Source organism: Oncorhynchus kisutch, linkage group LG17, assembly GCF_002021735.2.
Source record: "Oncorhynchus kisutch isolate 150728-3 linkage group LG17, Okis_V2, whole genome shotgun sequence".
In the NCBI taxonomy this organism is placed as follows: Eukaryota; Metazoa; Chordata; class Actinopteri; order Salmoniformes; family Salmonidae; genus Oncorhynchus; species Oncorhynchus kisutch.
In genome coordinates, this window is record NC_034190.2 from 83,614,330 (window position 1) to 83,632,266 (window position 17,937).

At 46.1% G+C, this 17,937-nt stretch overlaps 1 protein-coding gene across 4 annotated transcripts in view; it reads right to left on the reverse strand.

Moving 5' to 3' along the window:
• LOC116354448 (regulator of G-protein signaling 17) overlaps positions 1 to 17,937 on the reverse strand; it is a 156,335-nt gene that overhangs the window by 28,506 nt on the left and 109,892 nt on the right. For 3 of the 4 annotated variants that reach the window (XM_031794842.1, XM_031794844.1, XM_031794845.1), the window contains one exon: positions 17,453 to 17,533. In XM_031794842.1, coding sequence (XP_031650702.1) covers positions 17,453 to 17,533 — 81 coding nt within the window. The remainder of the gene's footprint in view (positions 1 to 17,452; positions 17,534 to 17,937) is intronic. The other variant, XM_031794843.1, reaches the window with a different exon arrangement.

Here is a 17,937-nt window from a genome sequence, read left to right on the forward strand (position 1 = left end):
GGTTTATTATGGATCCCCATTAGCTGATGCCAAAGCAGCAGCTACTCATCCTGGGGTTTATTATGGATCCCCATTAGCTGATGCCAAAGCAGCAGCTACTCTTCCTGGGGTTTATTATGGATCCCCATTAGCTGATGCCAAAGCAGCAGCTACTCATCCTGGGGTTTATTATGGATCCCCATTAGCTGCTGTCAAAGCAGCAGCTACTCATCCTGGGGTTTATTATGGATCCCCATTAGCTGATGCCAAAGCAGCAGCTACTCATCCTGGGGTTTATTATGGATCCCCATTAGCTGCTGTCAAAGCAGCAGCTACTCATCCTGGGGTTTATTATGGATCCCCATTAGCTGCTGTCAAAGCAGCAGCTACTCATCCTGGGGTTTATTATGGATCCCCATTAGCTGCTGTCAAAGCAGCAGCTACTCATCCTGGGGTTTATTATGGATCCCCATTAGCTGCTGTCAAAGCAGCAGCTACTCATCCTGGGGTTTATTATGGATCCCCATTAGCTGCTGTCAAAGCAGCAGCTACTCATCCTGGGGTTTATTATGGATCCCCATTAGCTGCTGTCAAAGCAGCAGCTACTCATCCTGGGGTTTATTAAGGATCCCCATTAGCTGCTGTCAAAGCAGCAGCTACTCATCCTGGGGTTTATTATGGATCCCCATTAGCTGATGCCAAAGCAGCAGCTACTCATCCTGGGGTTTATTATGGATCCCCATTAGCTGATGCCAAAGCAGCAGCTACTCATCCTGGGGTTTATTATGGATCCCCATTAGCTGATGCCAAAGCAGCAGCTACTCATCCTGGGGTTTATTATGGATCCCCATTAGCTGATGCCAAAGCAGCAGCTACTCATCCTGGGGTTTATTATGGATCCCCATTAGCTGATGCCAAAGCAGCAGCTACTCATCCTGGGGTTTATTATGGATCCCCATTAGCTGATGCCAAAGCAGCAGCTACTCATCCTGGGGTTTATTATGGATCCCCATTAGCTGATGCCAAAGCAGCAGCTACTCATCCTGGGGTTTATTATGGATCCCCATTAGCTGATGCCAAAGCAGCAGCTACTCTTCCTGGGGTTTATTATGGATCCCCATTAGCTGATGCCAAAGCAGCAGCTACTCTTCCTGGGGTTTATTATGGATCCCCATTAGCTGATGCCAAAGCAGCAGCTACTCATCCTGGGGTTTATTATGGATCCCCATTAGCTGATGCCAAAGCAGCAGCTACTCATCCTGGGGTTTATTATGGATCCCCATTAGCTGATGCCAAAGCAGCAGCTACTCATCCTGGGGTTTATTATGGATCCCCATTAGCTGATGCCAAAGCAGCAGCTACTCATCCTGGGGTTTATTATGGATCCCCATTAGCTGATGCCAAAGCAGCAGCTACTCTTCCTGGGGTTTATTATGGATCCCCATTAGCTGATGCCAAAGCAGCAGCTACTCTTCCTGGGGTTTATTATGGATCCCCATTAGCTGATGCCAAAGCAGCAGCTACTCATCCTGGGGTTTATTATGGATCCCCATTAGCTGCTGTCAAAGCAGCAGCTACTCATCCTGGGGTTTATTATGGATCCCCATTAGCTGATGCCAAAGCAGCAGCTACTCATCCTGGGGTTTATTATGGATCCCCATTAGCTGATGCCAAAGCAGCAGCTACTCTTCCTGGGGTTTATTATGGATCCCCATTAGCTGATGCCAAAGCAGCAGCTACTCTTCCTGGGGTTTATTATGGATCCCCATTAGCTGATGCCAAAGCAGCAGCTACTCATCCTGGGGTTTATTATGGATCCCCATTAGCTGCTGTCAAAGCAGCAGCTACTCATCCTGGGGTTTATTATGGATCCCCATTAGCTGATGCCAAAGCAGCAGCTACTCTTCCTGGGGTTTATTATGGATCCCCATTAGCTGATGCCAAAGCAGCAGCTACTCATCCTGGGGTTTATTATGGATCCCCATTAGCTGATGCCAAAGCAGCAGCTACTCTTCCTGGGGTTTATTATGGATCCCCATTAGCTGATGCCAAAGCAGCAGCTACTCTTCCTGGGGTTTATTATGGATCCCCATTAGCTGATGCCAAAGCAGCAGCTACTCATCCTGGGGTTTATTATGGATCCCCATTAGCTGATGCCAAAGCAGCAGCTACTCTTCCTGGGGTTTATTATGGATCCCCATTAGCTGATGCCAAAGCAGCAGCTACTCATCCTGGGGTTTATTATGGATCCCCATTAGCTGATGTCAAAGCAGCAGCTACTCTTCCTGGGGTCCCACAAAAATGAAGGCAGTTTATAAAAATGTTAAAACATTACAATACATTCACATATCTACAACACACTGTGTGTCCTCGGACCCCTACTTCACCACTACCACATATCTACAACACACTGTGTGTCCTCGGACCCCTACTTCACCACTACCACATATCTACAACACACTGTGTGTCCTCGGACCCCTACTTCACCACTACCACATATCTACAACACACTGTGTGCCCTCGGACCCCTACTTCACCACTACCACATATCTACAGTACTAAATCCATGTGTATGTATAGTGCGTATGTTATCGTGTGTGTGTGTGTGTGTGTATGTACAGTGTGTGTCTGTGCCAATGTTTGTGTTGCTTCACAGTCCCCACTGTTCCATAAGTTGTTTTTTTAATCTGTTTTTTTTTTTATCTAATTTTACTGCTTGTGTCAGTTACTTGATGTGGAATAGAGTTCCATGTAGTCATGGCTCTGTGTAGTACTGTGGAATAGAGTTCCATGTAGTCATGGCTCTGTGTAGTACTGTGGAATAGAGTTCCATGTAGTCATGGCTCTGTGTAGTACTGTATATACATACATAAGTACAGTCGTGGATAAAAGTTTTGAGAATGACACAAATATTAATTTTCACCAAGTCTGCTGCCTCAGTTTGTATGATGGCAATTTGCATTTACTCCAGAATGTTATGAAGAGTGATCAGATGAATTGCAATTAATTGCAAAGTCCCTCTTTGCCATGCAAAAGAACTGAATCCCCCCCCCCCCCCCAAAACCCCCCCCAAAAAAATCCACTGCATTTCAGCCCTGCCACAAAAGGACCAGCTGACATGTCAGTGATTCTCTCGTTAACACAGGTGTGAGTGTTGACAAGGACCAGGCTGGAAATCACTCTGTCATGCTGACTGAGTTCGAATAACAGACTGGAAGCTTCAAAAGGATACCATTATTAAATCAATTTATTAAAGTGGCCAGTGATTTGAGTCTGTATGTTGGCAGTGATGGCTGTATGTTAGTGATGGCTGTTTAACAGTCTACTGGCCTTGAGATAGAAGCTGTTTAACAGTCTACTGGCCTTGAGATAGAAGCTGTTTTTCAGTCTCTTGGTACCAGCTTTGACACACCTGTAGAATACCTGGTTGGTGTCTTGATGAATGTCCAAAATCGTAAGCCGAGAGCTTCCCAGTGACACGAGCCTACCAGACGAGCTAAATATGCTATGCTCGCTTTGAGGCAAGTAACACTGAAACATGCATGAGAGCATCAGCTGTTCCGGACAACTGTGTGATCACGCTCTCCGCAGCCGATGTGAGTAAGACTTTTAAACAGGTCAACATTAACAATGCCACAGGGCCAGGCGGCAGGGTAGCCTAGTGGTTAGAGTGTTGGACTAGTAACTGGAAGGTTGCAAGTTCAAACCCCCGAGCTGACAAGGTACAAATCTGCCGTTCTGCCCCTGAACAGGCAGTTAACCCACTGTTCCTAGGCCGTCATTGAAAATGAGAATTTGTTCTTTACTGACTTGCCTAGTTAAATAAAGGTCAAATAAAAAATAAATAAATTACCAGGACGTGTACTCCGAGCATGCGCTGACCAACTGGCAAGTGTCTTCACTGACATTTTCAACCTCTCCCTGTCTGTCTGTAATACCAACATGTTTCAAGCAGACCACCATTGTCCCTGTGCCCAAGAACACTAAGGTAACCTGCCTAAATGGCTACCGACCCATTGCACTCACATCTGTAGCCAGGAAATGATTTGAAAGGCTAGTCATGGCTCATATCAACACCATCATCCCAGAAACCCTAGACCCCACTCCAATTTGCATACCACCCAAACAGATCATCAGATGATGCAAACTCTATTGCACTCCACACTGCCCTTACACAACAGTGGTAGGCCTGATCACCGACAAAGCTGTACTTGACGAATTTATGAAATTACTTCTTCCAATTATTGATAAACAAGCACCTGTTAAGAAACTGACTGTTAGAACTGTTAAGGCTCCATGGATTGATAAGGAATTGAAAAACTGTATGGTTGAAAGAGATGGTGCAACAGGAGTGGCTACTGTACATCTGATTGGCTGACTTACAGCACATCTGACTGGCTGACTTACAGCACATCTGATTGGCTGACTCAATGGAAATTGAGAAATGATGTGACTAAACTCAACACAAAGAAGAAGAAACTGTATTATGAAGCCAAGATTAATGATATAAAAAATGATGGAAAAAACCTTTGAGTACTTTAAATGAAATTTTGGGCAGGAAGACAAATTCAACTCCATCTTTCATCCAATCAGATGGCTTATTCATCACCAAACCATTTGATGTTGCCAATTATTTTAATTATTATTTAATTGTCAAAGTGGGCGAATTTAGGCAGGAAATGTTAACAACGAACAGTGAGCAATTGTATTCATACATAAAAAAACTAATAATGAAAGAAAAGCAAGTTTGAATGTTGTAAAGTTATTGTGGGAGAGGTGGAAGATGTATTGTTATCGATCAATAATGACAAACCTCCTGGCAATTGACAACATAGATAGAAAGCTACTGAGGATGGTAGCTGACTCTATAACCACTCCTACTGAGGATGGTAGCTGACTCTATAACCACTCCTACTGAGGATGGTAGCTGACTCTATAGCCACTCCTACTGAGGATGGTAGCTGACTCTATAGCCACTCCTACTGAGGATGGTAGCTGACTCTATAGCCACTCCTACTGAGGATGGTGGCTGACTCTATAGCCACTCCTACTGAGGATGGTAGCTGACTCTATAGCCACTCCTACTGAGGATGGTAGCTGACTCTATAACCACTCCTACTGAGGATGGTAGCTGACTCTATAGCCACTCCTACTGAGGATGGTAGCTGACTCTATAACCACTCCTACTGAGGATGGTAGCTGACTCTATAGCCACTCCTACTGAGGATGGTAGCTGACTCTATAACCACTCCTACTGAGGATGGTAGCTGACTCTATAACCACTCCTACTGAGGATGGTAGCTGACTCTATAGCCACTCCTACTGAGGATGGTAGCTGACTCTATAGCCACTCCTACTGAGGATGGTAGCTGACTCTATAGCCACTCCTACTGAGGATGGTGGCTGACTCTATAGCCACTCCTACTGAGGATGGTAGCTGACTCTATAGCCACTCCTACTGAGGATGGTAGCTGACTCTATAGCCACTCCTACTGAGGATGGTGGCTGACTCTATAGCCACTCCTACTGAGGATGGTAGCTGACTCTATAGCCACTCCTACTGAGGATGGTAGCTGACTCTATAGCCACTCCTACTGAGGATGGTGGCTGACTCTATAGCCACTCCTACTGAGGATGGTAGCTGACTCTATAGCCACTCCTACTGAGGATGGTAGCTGACTCTAGAGCCACTCCTACTGAGGATGGTAGCTGACTCTATAGCCACTCCTACTGAGGATGGTAGCTGACTCTATAGCCACTCCTACTGAGGATGGTAGCTGACTCTATAGCCACTCCTACTGAGGATGGTAGCTGACTCTATAGCCACTCCTACTGAGGATGGTGGCTGACTCTATAGCCACTCCTACTGAGGATGGTAGCTGACTCTATAGCCACTCCTACTGAGGATGGTAGCTGACTCTAGAGCCACTCCTACTGAGGATGGTAGCTGACTCTATAGCCACTCCTACTGAGGATGGTGGCTGACTCTATAGCCACTCCTACTGAGGATGGTAGCTGACTCTATAGCCACTCCTACTGAGGATGGTAGCTGACTCTATAGCCACTCCTACTGAGGATGGTGGCTGACTCTATAGCCACTCCTACTGAGGATGGTAGCTGACTCTATAGCCACTCCTACTGAGGATGGTAGCTGACTCTAGAGCCACTCCTACTGAGGATGGTAGCTGACTCTACAGCCACTCCTACTGAGGATGGTAGCTGACTCTATAGCCACTCCTACTGAGGATGGTAGCTGACTCTATAGCCACTCCTACTGAGGATGGTAGCTGACTCTATAACCACTCCTACTGAGGATGGTAGCTGACTCTATAGCCACTCCTACTGAGGATGGTAGCTGACTCTATAACCACTCCTACTGAGGATGGTAGCTGACTCTATAGCCACTCCTACTGAGGATGGTAGCTGACTCTATAGACACTCCTACTGAGGATGGTAGCTGACTCTATAGCCACTCCTACTGAGGATGGAAGCTGACTCTATAGCCACTCCTACTGAGGATGGTAGCTGACTCTATAGCCACTCCTACTGAGGATGGTAGCTGACTCTATAGCCACTCCTACTGAGGATGGTAGCTGACTCTATAACCACTCCTACTGAGGATGGTAGCTGACTCTATAGCCACTCCTACTGAGGATGGTAGCTGACTCTATAGCCACTCCTACTGAGGATGGTAGCTGACTCTATAGCCACTCCTACTGAGGATGGTAGCTGACTCTATAGCCACTCCTACTGAGGATGATAGCTGACTCCATAACCACTCCTACTGAGGATGGTAGCTGACTCTATAGCCACTCCTACTGAGGATGATAGCTGACTCTATAGCCACTCCTACTGAGGATGGTAGCTGACTCTATAGCCACTCCTACTGAGGATGGTAGCTGACTCTATAGCCACTCCTACTGAGGATGGTAGCTGACTCTATAGCCACTCCTACTGAGGATGGTAGCTGACTCTATAGCCACTCCTACTGAGGATGGTAGCTGACTCTATAGCCACTCCTACTGAGGATGGTAGCTGACTCTATAGCCACTCCCACTGAGGATGGTAGCTGACTCTATAGCCACTCCTACTGAGGATGGTAGCTGACTCTATAGCCACTCCTACTGAGGATGGTAGCTGACTCTATAGCCACTCCTACTGAGGATGGTAGCTGACTCTATAGCCACTCCTACTGAGGATGATAGCTGACTCTATAACCACTCCTACTGAGGATGGTAGCTGACTCTATAGCCACTCCTACTGAGGATGATAGCTGACTCTATAACCACTCCTACTGAGGATTGTAGCTGACTCTATAGCCACTCCTACTGAGGATGGTAGCTGACTCTATAGCCACTCCTACTGAGGATGATAGCTGACTCTATAACCACTCCTACTGAGGATGGTAGCTGACTCTATAGCCACTCCTACTGAGGATGGTAGCTGACTCTATAGCCACTCCTACTGAGGATGGTGGCTGACTCTATAACCACTCCTACTGAGGATGATAGCTGACTCTATAACCACTCCTACTGAGGATGGTAGCTGACTCTATAGCCACTCCTACTGAGGATGGTAGCTGACTCTATAACCACTCCTACTGAGGATGGTAGCTGACTCTATAACCACTCCTACTGAGGATGGTATCTGACTCTATAGCCACTCCTACTGAGGATGGTATCTGACTCTATAGCCACTCCTACTGAGGATGGTAGCTGACTCTATAGCCACTCCTACTGAGGATGGTATCTGACTCTATAGCCACTCCTACTGAGAATGGTAGCTGACTCTATAGCCACTCCTACTGAGGATGGTAGCTGACTCTATAGCCACTCCTACTGAGGATGGTAGCTGACTCTATAGCCACTCCTACTGAGGATGGTAGCTGACTCTATAGCCACTCCTACTGAGGATGGTGGCTGACTCTATAGCCACTCCTACTGAGGATGGTAGCTGACTCTATAGCCACTCCTACTGAGGATGGTAGCTGACTCTATAGCCACTCCTACTGAGGATGGTAGCTGACTCTATAGCCACTCCTACTGAGGATGGTAGCTGACTCTATAGCCACTCCTACTGAGGATGGTAGCTGACTCTATAGCCACTCCTACTGAGGATGGTGGCTGACTCTATAGCCACTCCTACTGAGGATGGTAGCTGACTCTATAGCCACTCCTACTGAGGATGGTGGCTGACTCTATAGCCACTCCTACTGAGGATGGTAGCTGACTCTATAGCCACTCCTACTGAGGATGGTAGCTGACTCTATAGCCACTCCTACTGAGGATGGTAGCTGACTCTATAGCCACTCCTACTGACTCTATAGCCACTCCTACTGAGGATGGTAGCTGACTCTATAGCCACTCCTACTGAGGATGGTAGCTGACTCTATAGCCACTCCTACTGACTCTATAGCCACTCCTACTGAGGATGGTAGCTAACTCTATAGCCACTCCTACTGAGGATGGTAGCTAACTCTATAGCCACTCCTATCTATCATATATTTAATCTGAGCCTAGAGGAAAGTCTTTGTCCTCAGGTCTGGAGGGAAGCCAAAGTCATTCCGCTACCCAAGAGTGGTAAAGAGGCCTTTACTGGTTCTAACATCCAACCTATCAGCTTAGCTCCAGCTCTTAGACAAATGGTTGTAAAAAATGGTGTTTGACCAAATACAATGCTATTTCTCTGTAAACAAATGAACAACATATTTTCAACATGCTTATAGAAAAGGGCACTCAGCATGTACTGCACTGACACAAATGACTGATGATTGGTTGAAGAAAATCAATAATAAGAAGATTGTGGGAGCTGTACTGTTAGATTTCAGCCTTTGATATTATTGACCACTTGTTGTAGAAAAAACCTATATGTTATGGCTTTTCAACCTCTGCCATAATGTGGATTCTGAGCTATCTATCTAACAGAACTCAAAAGGTTTTCATTAATGGAGGCTTCTCTAATGTCAAACATGTAAAGTGTGGTGTACCGCAGGGCAGATCTCTAGGCCCTCTACTCTTTTCTAATGTCAAACATGTAGAGAGTGGTGTACCGCAGGGCAGATCTCTAAGCCCTCTACTCTTTTTCTATTTTTACCAATGACCTGCCACTGGCATGAAACAAAGCATGTGTGTCCATGTATGCTGATGAGTCAACCATATACGCATCAGCAACCACAGCTAATGAAGTCACTGAAACCCTTAACAAAGAGTTGCAGTCTGTTTTGGAATGGATGGCCAGTAATAAACTGGCCCTGAACATCTCTAAAACTAAGAGCATTGTATTTGGTACAAATCATTCCTTAAGGGCTAGACCTCAGCTGAATCTGGTAATGAATAGTGTGGCTGTTGAACAAGTTGAGGAGACTAAATGACTTGGTGTTACCTTAGATTGTAAACTGTCATGGTCAAAACCTATAGATTCAATGGTTGTAGAGATGGGGAGAGGTCTGTCCGTAATAAAGAGATGGGGAGAGGTCTGTCCGTAATAAAGAGATGCTCTGCTTTTTTGACACCACACTCCAAAAAGCAAGTTCTGCAGGCTCTAGTCTTGTCTAATCTTGATTATTGTCCAGTAGTGATCCAGTGCTGCAAGCAAAGACCTAGTTAAGCTGCAGCTGGCCCAGAACAAAGTGCCACGTTTTGCTCTTAATTGTAATAAGAAGGATGATATAAATGCCATGCATGCCAGTCTCTCTAGGTTAAGAGTCTTCTTATGGCTGGGGGCAGTGTTGAGTAGCTTGGATGAATAAGGTGCCCAGAGGTGCCCAGAGTAAACTGCCTGCTACTCAGTCCCAGTTGCTAATATATGCATAGTATTAGTATAGTAGTATTATTAGTATTGGATAGAAAACACTCTGACATTTCTAAAACTGTGTGAATGATGTCTGTGAGTATAACCTAACTCATATGGCAGGCAAAAACCTGAGAAAAAAATCCAACCAGGAAGTGGGAAATCTGAGGTTGGTCATTTTTCAACCCATTCCCTATTGAAGATACAGTGGGATATTGGTCATGTTGTACTTCCTACGGCTTCCACTAGATGTCAACCGACTTTAGAATCTTGTTTGATGCTTCTACTGTGAAGTGGGGCCAAATGAGAGGGGAATGAGTCAGAGGTCTGCCAGAATGCCTTGAGCTTGTGACACTCATTCACCTGAGCGCGAGCTCTGTTCCATCGCAATTCTACAGACAAAGGAATTCTCCGGTTGGAACGTTATTGAAGATTGATGTTTAAAAACATCCTAAAGATTGATTCTATACATCGTTTGATGTGAGTGTCATCTGATGAATGTCATCAGTGTCATCTGAGTGTCAACTGATGAGTGTCATCTGATGAAGATCATCAAAGGTTAGTGATTCATTCTATCTCTATTTCTGATTTTTGGGACTCCTCTCTTTGGCTGGAAAAATGGCTGTGTTTTTCTGTGACTTGGCTCTGACATAACATAATCGCTGGGGTGCTTTCGCCATAAAGTCTACTTGAAATCGGACACTGGGGTGTGATTAACTTCTTGGATATAGGGGGCGCTCTTTTAATTTATGGATTAAAAAACGTGCCCGTTTTAAGTGCAATATTTTGTCACGAAAAGATGCTCGACTATGCATATAATTGGCAGCTTTGGAAAGAAAACACTCTAAGGTTTCCAAAACTGCAAAGATATTATCTGTGGTGCCACAGAACTCCTGCTACAGGCGAAACCAAGATAAAACTTCAACCAGGAAATGGGCAGAATTTTTGAAGCTCTGTTTTCCATTGTCTCCTTATATGGCTGTGAATGCGCCAGGAATGAGCCTGCCCTTCCTATCGTTTCTCCAAGGTGTCTGCAGCATTGTGACGTATTTGTAGGCATATCACTGGGAGATTGGCCATAAGAGACTACATTTACCAGGGTTCCGCCCGGTGCCCTTTGTCTAAATTGGTGCGTAATCTACAAGCTGCACGCAGTAATTTTTAATTTTTTTATTTTTTTTATTTCACCTTTATTTAACCAGGTAGGCTAGTTGAGAACAAGTTCTCATTTGCAACTGCGACCTGGCCAAGATAAAGCATAGCAGTGTGAGCAGACAACACAGAGTTACACATGGAGTAAACAATTAACAAGTCAATAACACAGTAGAAAACAAAGGGGGAGTCTATATACAATGTGTGCAAAAGGCATGAGGAGGTAGGCGAATAATTACAATATTGCAGATTAACACTGGAGTGATAAATGATCAGATGGTCATGTACAGGTAGAGATATTGGTGTGCAAAAGAGCAGAAAAGTAAATTAATAAAAACAGTATGGGGATGAGGTAGGTGAAAATGGGGTGGGCTATTTACCAATAGACTATGTACAGCTGCAGCGATCGGTTAGCTGCTCAGATAGCTGATGTTTGAAGTTGGTGAGGGAGATAAAAGTCTCCAACTTCAGCGATTTTTGCAATTCGTTCCAGTCACAGGCAGCAGAGTACTGGAACGAAAGGCGGCCAAATGAGGTGTTGGCTTTAGGGATGATCAGTGAGATACACCTGCTGGAGCGCGTGCTACGGATGGCTGTTGCCATCGTGACCAGTGAACTGAGATAAGGCGGAGCTTTACCTAGCATGGACTTGTAGATGACCTGGAGCCAGTGGGTCTGGCGACGAATATGTAGCGAGGGCCAGCCGACTAGAGCATACAAGTCGCAGTGGTGGGTGGTATAAGGTGCTTTAGTGACAAAACGAATGGCACTGTGATAGACTGCATCCAGTTGGCTGAGTAGAGTGTTGGAAGCCATTTTGTAGATGACATCGCCGAAGTCGAGGATCGGTAGGATAGTCAGTTTTACTAGGGTAAGCTTGGCGGCGTGAGTGAAGGAGGCTTTGTTGCGGAATAGAAAGCCGACTCTTGATTTGATTTTCGATTGGAGATGTTTGATATGAGTCTGGAAGGAGAGTTTGCAGTCTAGCCAGACACCTAGGTACTTATAGATGTCCACATATTCTAGGTCGGAACCATCCAGGGTGGTGATGCTAGTCGGGCATGCGGGTGCAGGCAGCGATCGGTTGAAAAGCATGCATTTGGTTTTACTAGCGTTTAAGAGCAGTTGGAGGCCACGGAAGGAGTGTTGTATGGCATTGAAGCTTGTTTGGAGGTTAGATAGCACAGTGTCCAATGACGGGCCGAAAGTATATAGAATGGTGTCGTCTGCGTAGAGGTGGATCAGGGAATCGCCCGCAGCAAGAGCAACATCATTGATATATACAGAGAAAAGAGTCGGCCCGAGAATTTAACCCTGTGGCACCCCCATAGAGACTGCTGAGGACCGGACAGCATGCCCTCCGATTTGACACACTGAACTCTGTCTGCAAAGTAATTGGTGAACCAGGCAAGGCAGTCATCCGAAAAACCGAGGCTACTGAGTCTGCCGATAAGAATATGGTGATTGACAGAGTCGAAAGCCTTGGCAAGGTCGATGAAGACGGCTGCACAGTACTGTCTTTTATCGATGGCGGTTATGATATCGTTTAGTACCTTGAGTGTGGCTGAGGTGCACCTGTGACCGGCTCCGAAACCAGATTGCACAGCGGAGAAGGTACGGTGGGATTCGAGATGGTCAGTGACCTGTTTGTTGACTTGGCTTTCGAAGACCTTAGATAGGCAGGGCAGGATGGATATAGGTCTGTAACAGTTTGGGTCCAGGATGTCACCCCCTTTGAAGAGGGGGATGACTGCGGCAGCTTTCCAATCCTTGGGGATCTCAGACGATATGAAAGAGAGGTTGAACAGTCATCCAGTGATTGAGAGGAGAGAGGAGGCTTTCAACGAACGATATATTATAACACCTTGAGGATTGATTGTAAACAACGTTTACCATGTTTCAGTCGATATCGTTTTTTTTTGGTAGCCAAACGTGACGCACCAAACGGAGCAATTTCTCCTAAACAAATAATCTTTCAGAAAAAACTGAGCATTTGCTATCTAACTGAGAGTCTCCTCATTGAAAACATCATTTCATTTGCGATTTTCATGAATAGTTAACGTTGCGTTATGGTAATGAGCTTGAGGCTGTATTCACGATCCGGGATGGCTCGACACAAGAAGTTAATAAGAAGTGTATCTTTAAAATGGTGTGAAATACTTCTATGTTTGAGGAATGTTAATTTCTGTTGTTTTGAATTTGGCCGCATTGCTGTTGTCATATCGATCCCGTTAACGGGACCTCAGCCCTAAGAAGTTTTAAGAGTTGGGGAGAGACTGAATGCATCACTTCTTCTTTTTATAAAAAACATTAATGTGCTGAAAATCCCAAATTGTTTGCATAGTCAACTTACACACAGCTCTGACATACACACTTACCAGACCAGGGGTCTTTTCACAGTCCCAAAATCCAGGAATAATTCAAGAAAGCGTAGAGTATTATATAGAGCCCTTATTGCATGGAATTTCCTTCCATCTCATATTGAACAAATAAACAGCAAACCTGGTTTCAGAAAACAGATAAAGCAACACCTCACGGCACAACACCTCTCCCCTATTGGACCTAGATAGTTTGTGTGTATGTATTGATATATAGGCTACATGTGCATTTAAAAAAAAATGTATGTAGTCCCATCCTTGAGCTGTTCTTGTCTATTGATGTTCTGTATTATGTCATTCTGTATTGTTTCATGATTTGTGTTCTGTGTTCTGTGTTCTGTGTTCTGTGTGGACCCCCAGGAAGGGTAGCCGCTGCTTTTGCAACAGCTAATGGATCCTAATAAAATACCAAATACCACACCTGGACAAAAGGAACACCTATGTGAGAATGCTGTTCATTGACTACAGCTCAGCGTTCGACACCATAGTGCCCTCAAAGCTCATCACTAAGCTAAGGGCCCTGTGACTAAACACCTCCCTCTGCAAACTGGATCCTGGACTTCCTGACGGCCCCCGGGTGATAAGGGTAGGCAACAACACATCCGCCACGCTGATCCTCAACACTGGGGGCCTCTCAGGGGTGCGTGCTCAGTCCCCTGCTGTACTCCCTGTTCACTCATGACTGCACGGCCAGGCACGACTCCAAAACCATCATTAAGTTTGCTGACGACACAACAGTGTTAGGCCTGATCACTAACAACGATGAGACAGCCTATAGGGAGGAGGACCGAGACCTGACCGTGTGGTGCCAGGACAACAACCTCTCCCTCAACGTGATCAAGACAAAGGAGATGATTGTGGACTACAGGAAAAGAAGGATGGAGAACGCCCCCATTCTCATCGATGGGGCTGTAGTGGAGCAGGTTGAGAGCTTCAAGTTCCTTGGCGTTCACATCACCAACAAACTAACATGGTCGAAGCACACCATGACAGTTGTGAAGAGGGCACGACAAAGCCTATTCTCCCTCAGGAGACTGAAAAGATTTAGCATCGGTCCTCAAATCCTCAAAAGGTTTTACAGCTGCACCATCGAGAGCATCCTGACGGGTTGCATCACTGCCTGCTACGGCAACTGCTCGGCCTCTGACCGCAAGGCGCTACAGAGGGTAGTGCGTACGGCCCAGTACATCACTGGGGCCAAGCTTCTTGCCATCCAGGACCTCTATACCAGGCGGTATCAGAGGAAGGCCTTAAAAATGGTCAAAGACTCAGCTACCCTAGTCATAGACTCTTCTCTCGGCTACCGCACAGCAAGCGGTACCGGAGCGCCAAGTCTAGGTTCAAGAGGATCCTAAACAACACTCTTATAGCAAACAAGCCATAAGACTGTTGAACAGTTAATCAAACGACTACCTGGACATATTTACATTGACTTGATCATTCCTATGAATTATTCTGGATATAACGACAACACATCACATGGCCTAATGATAGCCTAGTGATCTTATTGACAATATGATCTGGTAATGAAAGGACAAATAGATTTCTGGTTTCCATGTTACACCTGCAATACAAGCAGCGTGAAGTAGCCTCCCTGAACTTTAATTTGGAGCTCAGAAATTCAAGTACTGGGAATAGGCCTACTTTTGAAAAATCTGACATTTCCTCAATTAGATGCCTGAAAAGTTATTGTAATTATTGAAAGCAATGTGTACGTTCTCTCCTGCTGCCTTATAATTATCTGTGATTTCATTGTGGATCAGTCTTTGTGAGAGATGTTCGTTTGTGTCCCAACGCTTCCATTGAAGGGTACCCTGTTCATTTAAGGTGAAACCCACGTGCAGTTGTTATGACGATGACAGCAATCTAATGTTGACTTCAACTTGGCTTTCCATACAAATCCTTTTTTTGGGGGGGGGGGGGGGGGTCACTTTCTATTTATAACAACAACAAAAAAAAACAGCGATGGTGACAATCACATGGAGAGGTTTTAATGCTACCAATATTCACGTGCTTTATTATGTGTGCCTGTGTCGGCCTCATAGGACACAGAAACATCACCATGCATCCAATCTATTTAGTCAGGCAAGTCCACGTTATCCTCACACAGTTTACAATATAATAATGATTTGAAAATCAATGCATTGGCAAGCCCCCCCAAAATATGCATTATTATATGCTTTTTATGCATTACTAACCCTAATGGCTTACTTTTTTGACACTTTTAGCTTTTTTTGGTTGGACGGGGGGGGGGGGGGGGGGGGGGGTGTTATATATTAGGCCCTATATGTACATTTATATAAATTATACAATTGTATAAAATTGAGGTCCTTAAAAAGTTACAATTGAGTGCTTGCCAACGTCTGTACGAAACGTGCTAACAGGATGTATAGTCCTCGACCTAGTGTTGCATTATGGGAAATGTGAATATATTCACTTTTACTCCTCTAAGTACACATGTGGCACTGCGTAGAACTCGTTCTTATTTTTGTTTCAAATCGTTTTGAAAATGTCACACATTGGGTCCATTATTTATAGTAAGACCCAAAAACTCACCCAAAAAATTATAATAATCTAGTACCAAACTGTTTTTCATATTCTAGTATAATAAAAAAAGTACAGAAGTTTGGGTAAACACAAGGGGTTAGGGTGTAGGGGGTTAGGGTGTAGGGGGTCAGGGTGTAGGGGGTTAGGGTGTAGGGGGTCAGGGTGTAGGGGGTCAGGGTGTAGGGGGTTAGGGTGTAGGGGGTCAGGGTGTAGGGGGTCAGGGTGTAGGGGGTCAGGGTGTAGGGGTTAGGGTGTAGGGGTTAGGCTGTAGGGTGTTGGTGTGTAGGGGTTAGGGTGTAGGGGGTTAGGGTGTAGGGGGTTAGGGTGTACGGGGTTAGGGTGTAGGGGTTAGGCTGTAGGGTGTTAGTGTGTAGGGGGTCAGGGTGTAGGGGGTTAGGGTGTAGGGGTTAGGCTGTAGGGTGTTAGGGTGCAGGGGGTTAGGGGGTTAGGGTGCAGGGGGTTAGTGTGTAGGGGTTAGGGTGTAGGGGGTTAGGGTGCAGGGGGTTAGTGTGTAGGGGTTAGGGTGTAGGGGGTTATGGTGTAGGGGTTAGTGTGTATGGGTTAGGGTGTAGGGGGTTAGTGTGTAGGGGTCAGGGTGTAGGGGGTTAGGGTGTAGGGGTTAGGGTGCAGGGGGTTAGTGTGTAGGGGTTAGGGTGTAGGGGGTTAGGGTGTAGGGGTTAGGGTATAGGGGGTTAGGGTGTAGGGGTTAGTGTGTAGGGGTCAGGGTGTAGGGGGTTAGGGTGTAGGGGTTAGGGTGTAGGGGGTTAGGGTGTAGGGGGTTAGGGTGTAGGGGGTTAGGGTGTAGGGGTTAGGGTATAGGGGGCTAGGGTGTAGGGTGTTAGTGTGTAGGGGTTAGGGTGTAGGGGGTTAGGGTGTAGGGTGTTAGTGTGTAGGGGTTAGGGTGTAGGGGGTTAGGGTGTATGGGTTAGGGTGTAGGGGGTTAGTGTGTAGGGGTCAGGGTGTAGGGGGTTAGGGTGTAGGGTGTTAGTGTGTAGGGGTCAGGGTGTAGGGAGTTAGGGTGCAGGGGGTTAGTGTGTAGGGGTTAGGGTGTAGGGGTTAGGGTGTAGGGGGTTAGGGTGTAGGGGTTAGGGTATAGGGGGTTAGGGTGTAGGGGGTTAGTGTGTAGGGGTCAGGGTGTAGGGGGTTAGGGTGTAGGGGTTAGGGTGTAGGGGGTTAGGGTGTAGGGGGTTAGGGTGTAGGGGGTTAGGGTGTAGGGGTTAGGGTATAGGGGGCTAGGGTGTAGGGTGTTAGTGTGTAGGGGTTAGGGTGTAGGGGGTTAGGGTGTAGGGTGTTAGTGTGTAGGGGTTAGGGTGTTGGGGGTTAGGGTGTAGTGGTTAGGGTGTAGGGGTTAGGGTGTAGGGGGTTAGGGTGTAGGGGTTAGGGTGTAGGGGGTTAGGGTGTAGGGGTTAGGGTGTAGGGGGTTAGGGTATAGGGGTTAGGGTGTAGGGGGGGTAGGGTGTAGGGGTTAGGGTGTAGGGGGTCAGGGTGTAGGGGTTTGGGTGTAGGGGGGTAGGGTGTAGGGGTTAGGGTGTAGGGGGTTAGGGTGTAGGGGTTTGGGTGTAGGGGTTAGGGTGTAGGGGTTTGGGTGTAGGGGTTAGGGTACTCACCAATCTTCACAGTTTTGAAAGGTCTCCAGGCGTGTCTCCAGGGATTTCCTACCTCTGTCCTCTTCATTCCTAACGGTGAGACTGCAAGGTGGTGAAACTACATCACAGCACTTATATACACACACACACACACACACACACACACACCACACACACACACACACACAACACACACACACACACACACACACACACCACACACACACACACACACACACACACCACACACACCACACACACACACACAAACACACACACAGGTTGGGGGGGTGTACAGACGTTCATACCGTTTCTGTTCCATACCGTATTACCGGAAGTCCAAACAAGTGGTACGATTTTAAAAAATATATATTTTTATGCACAAAACTATTCAGGCAGCAAGAACGTTGATCCAGGAAGGAACTGATTGACACTGCTGTTACCACGAAGCATGTCCTCTAGCCACTTAGTTGGCAAACAAAATGCATAGCTGGTTGAGATGTCTT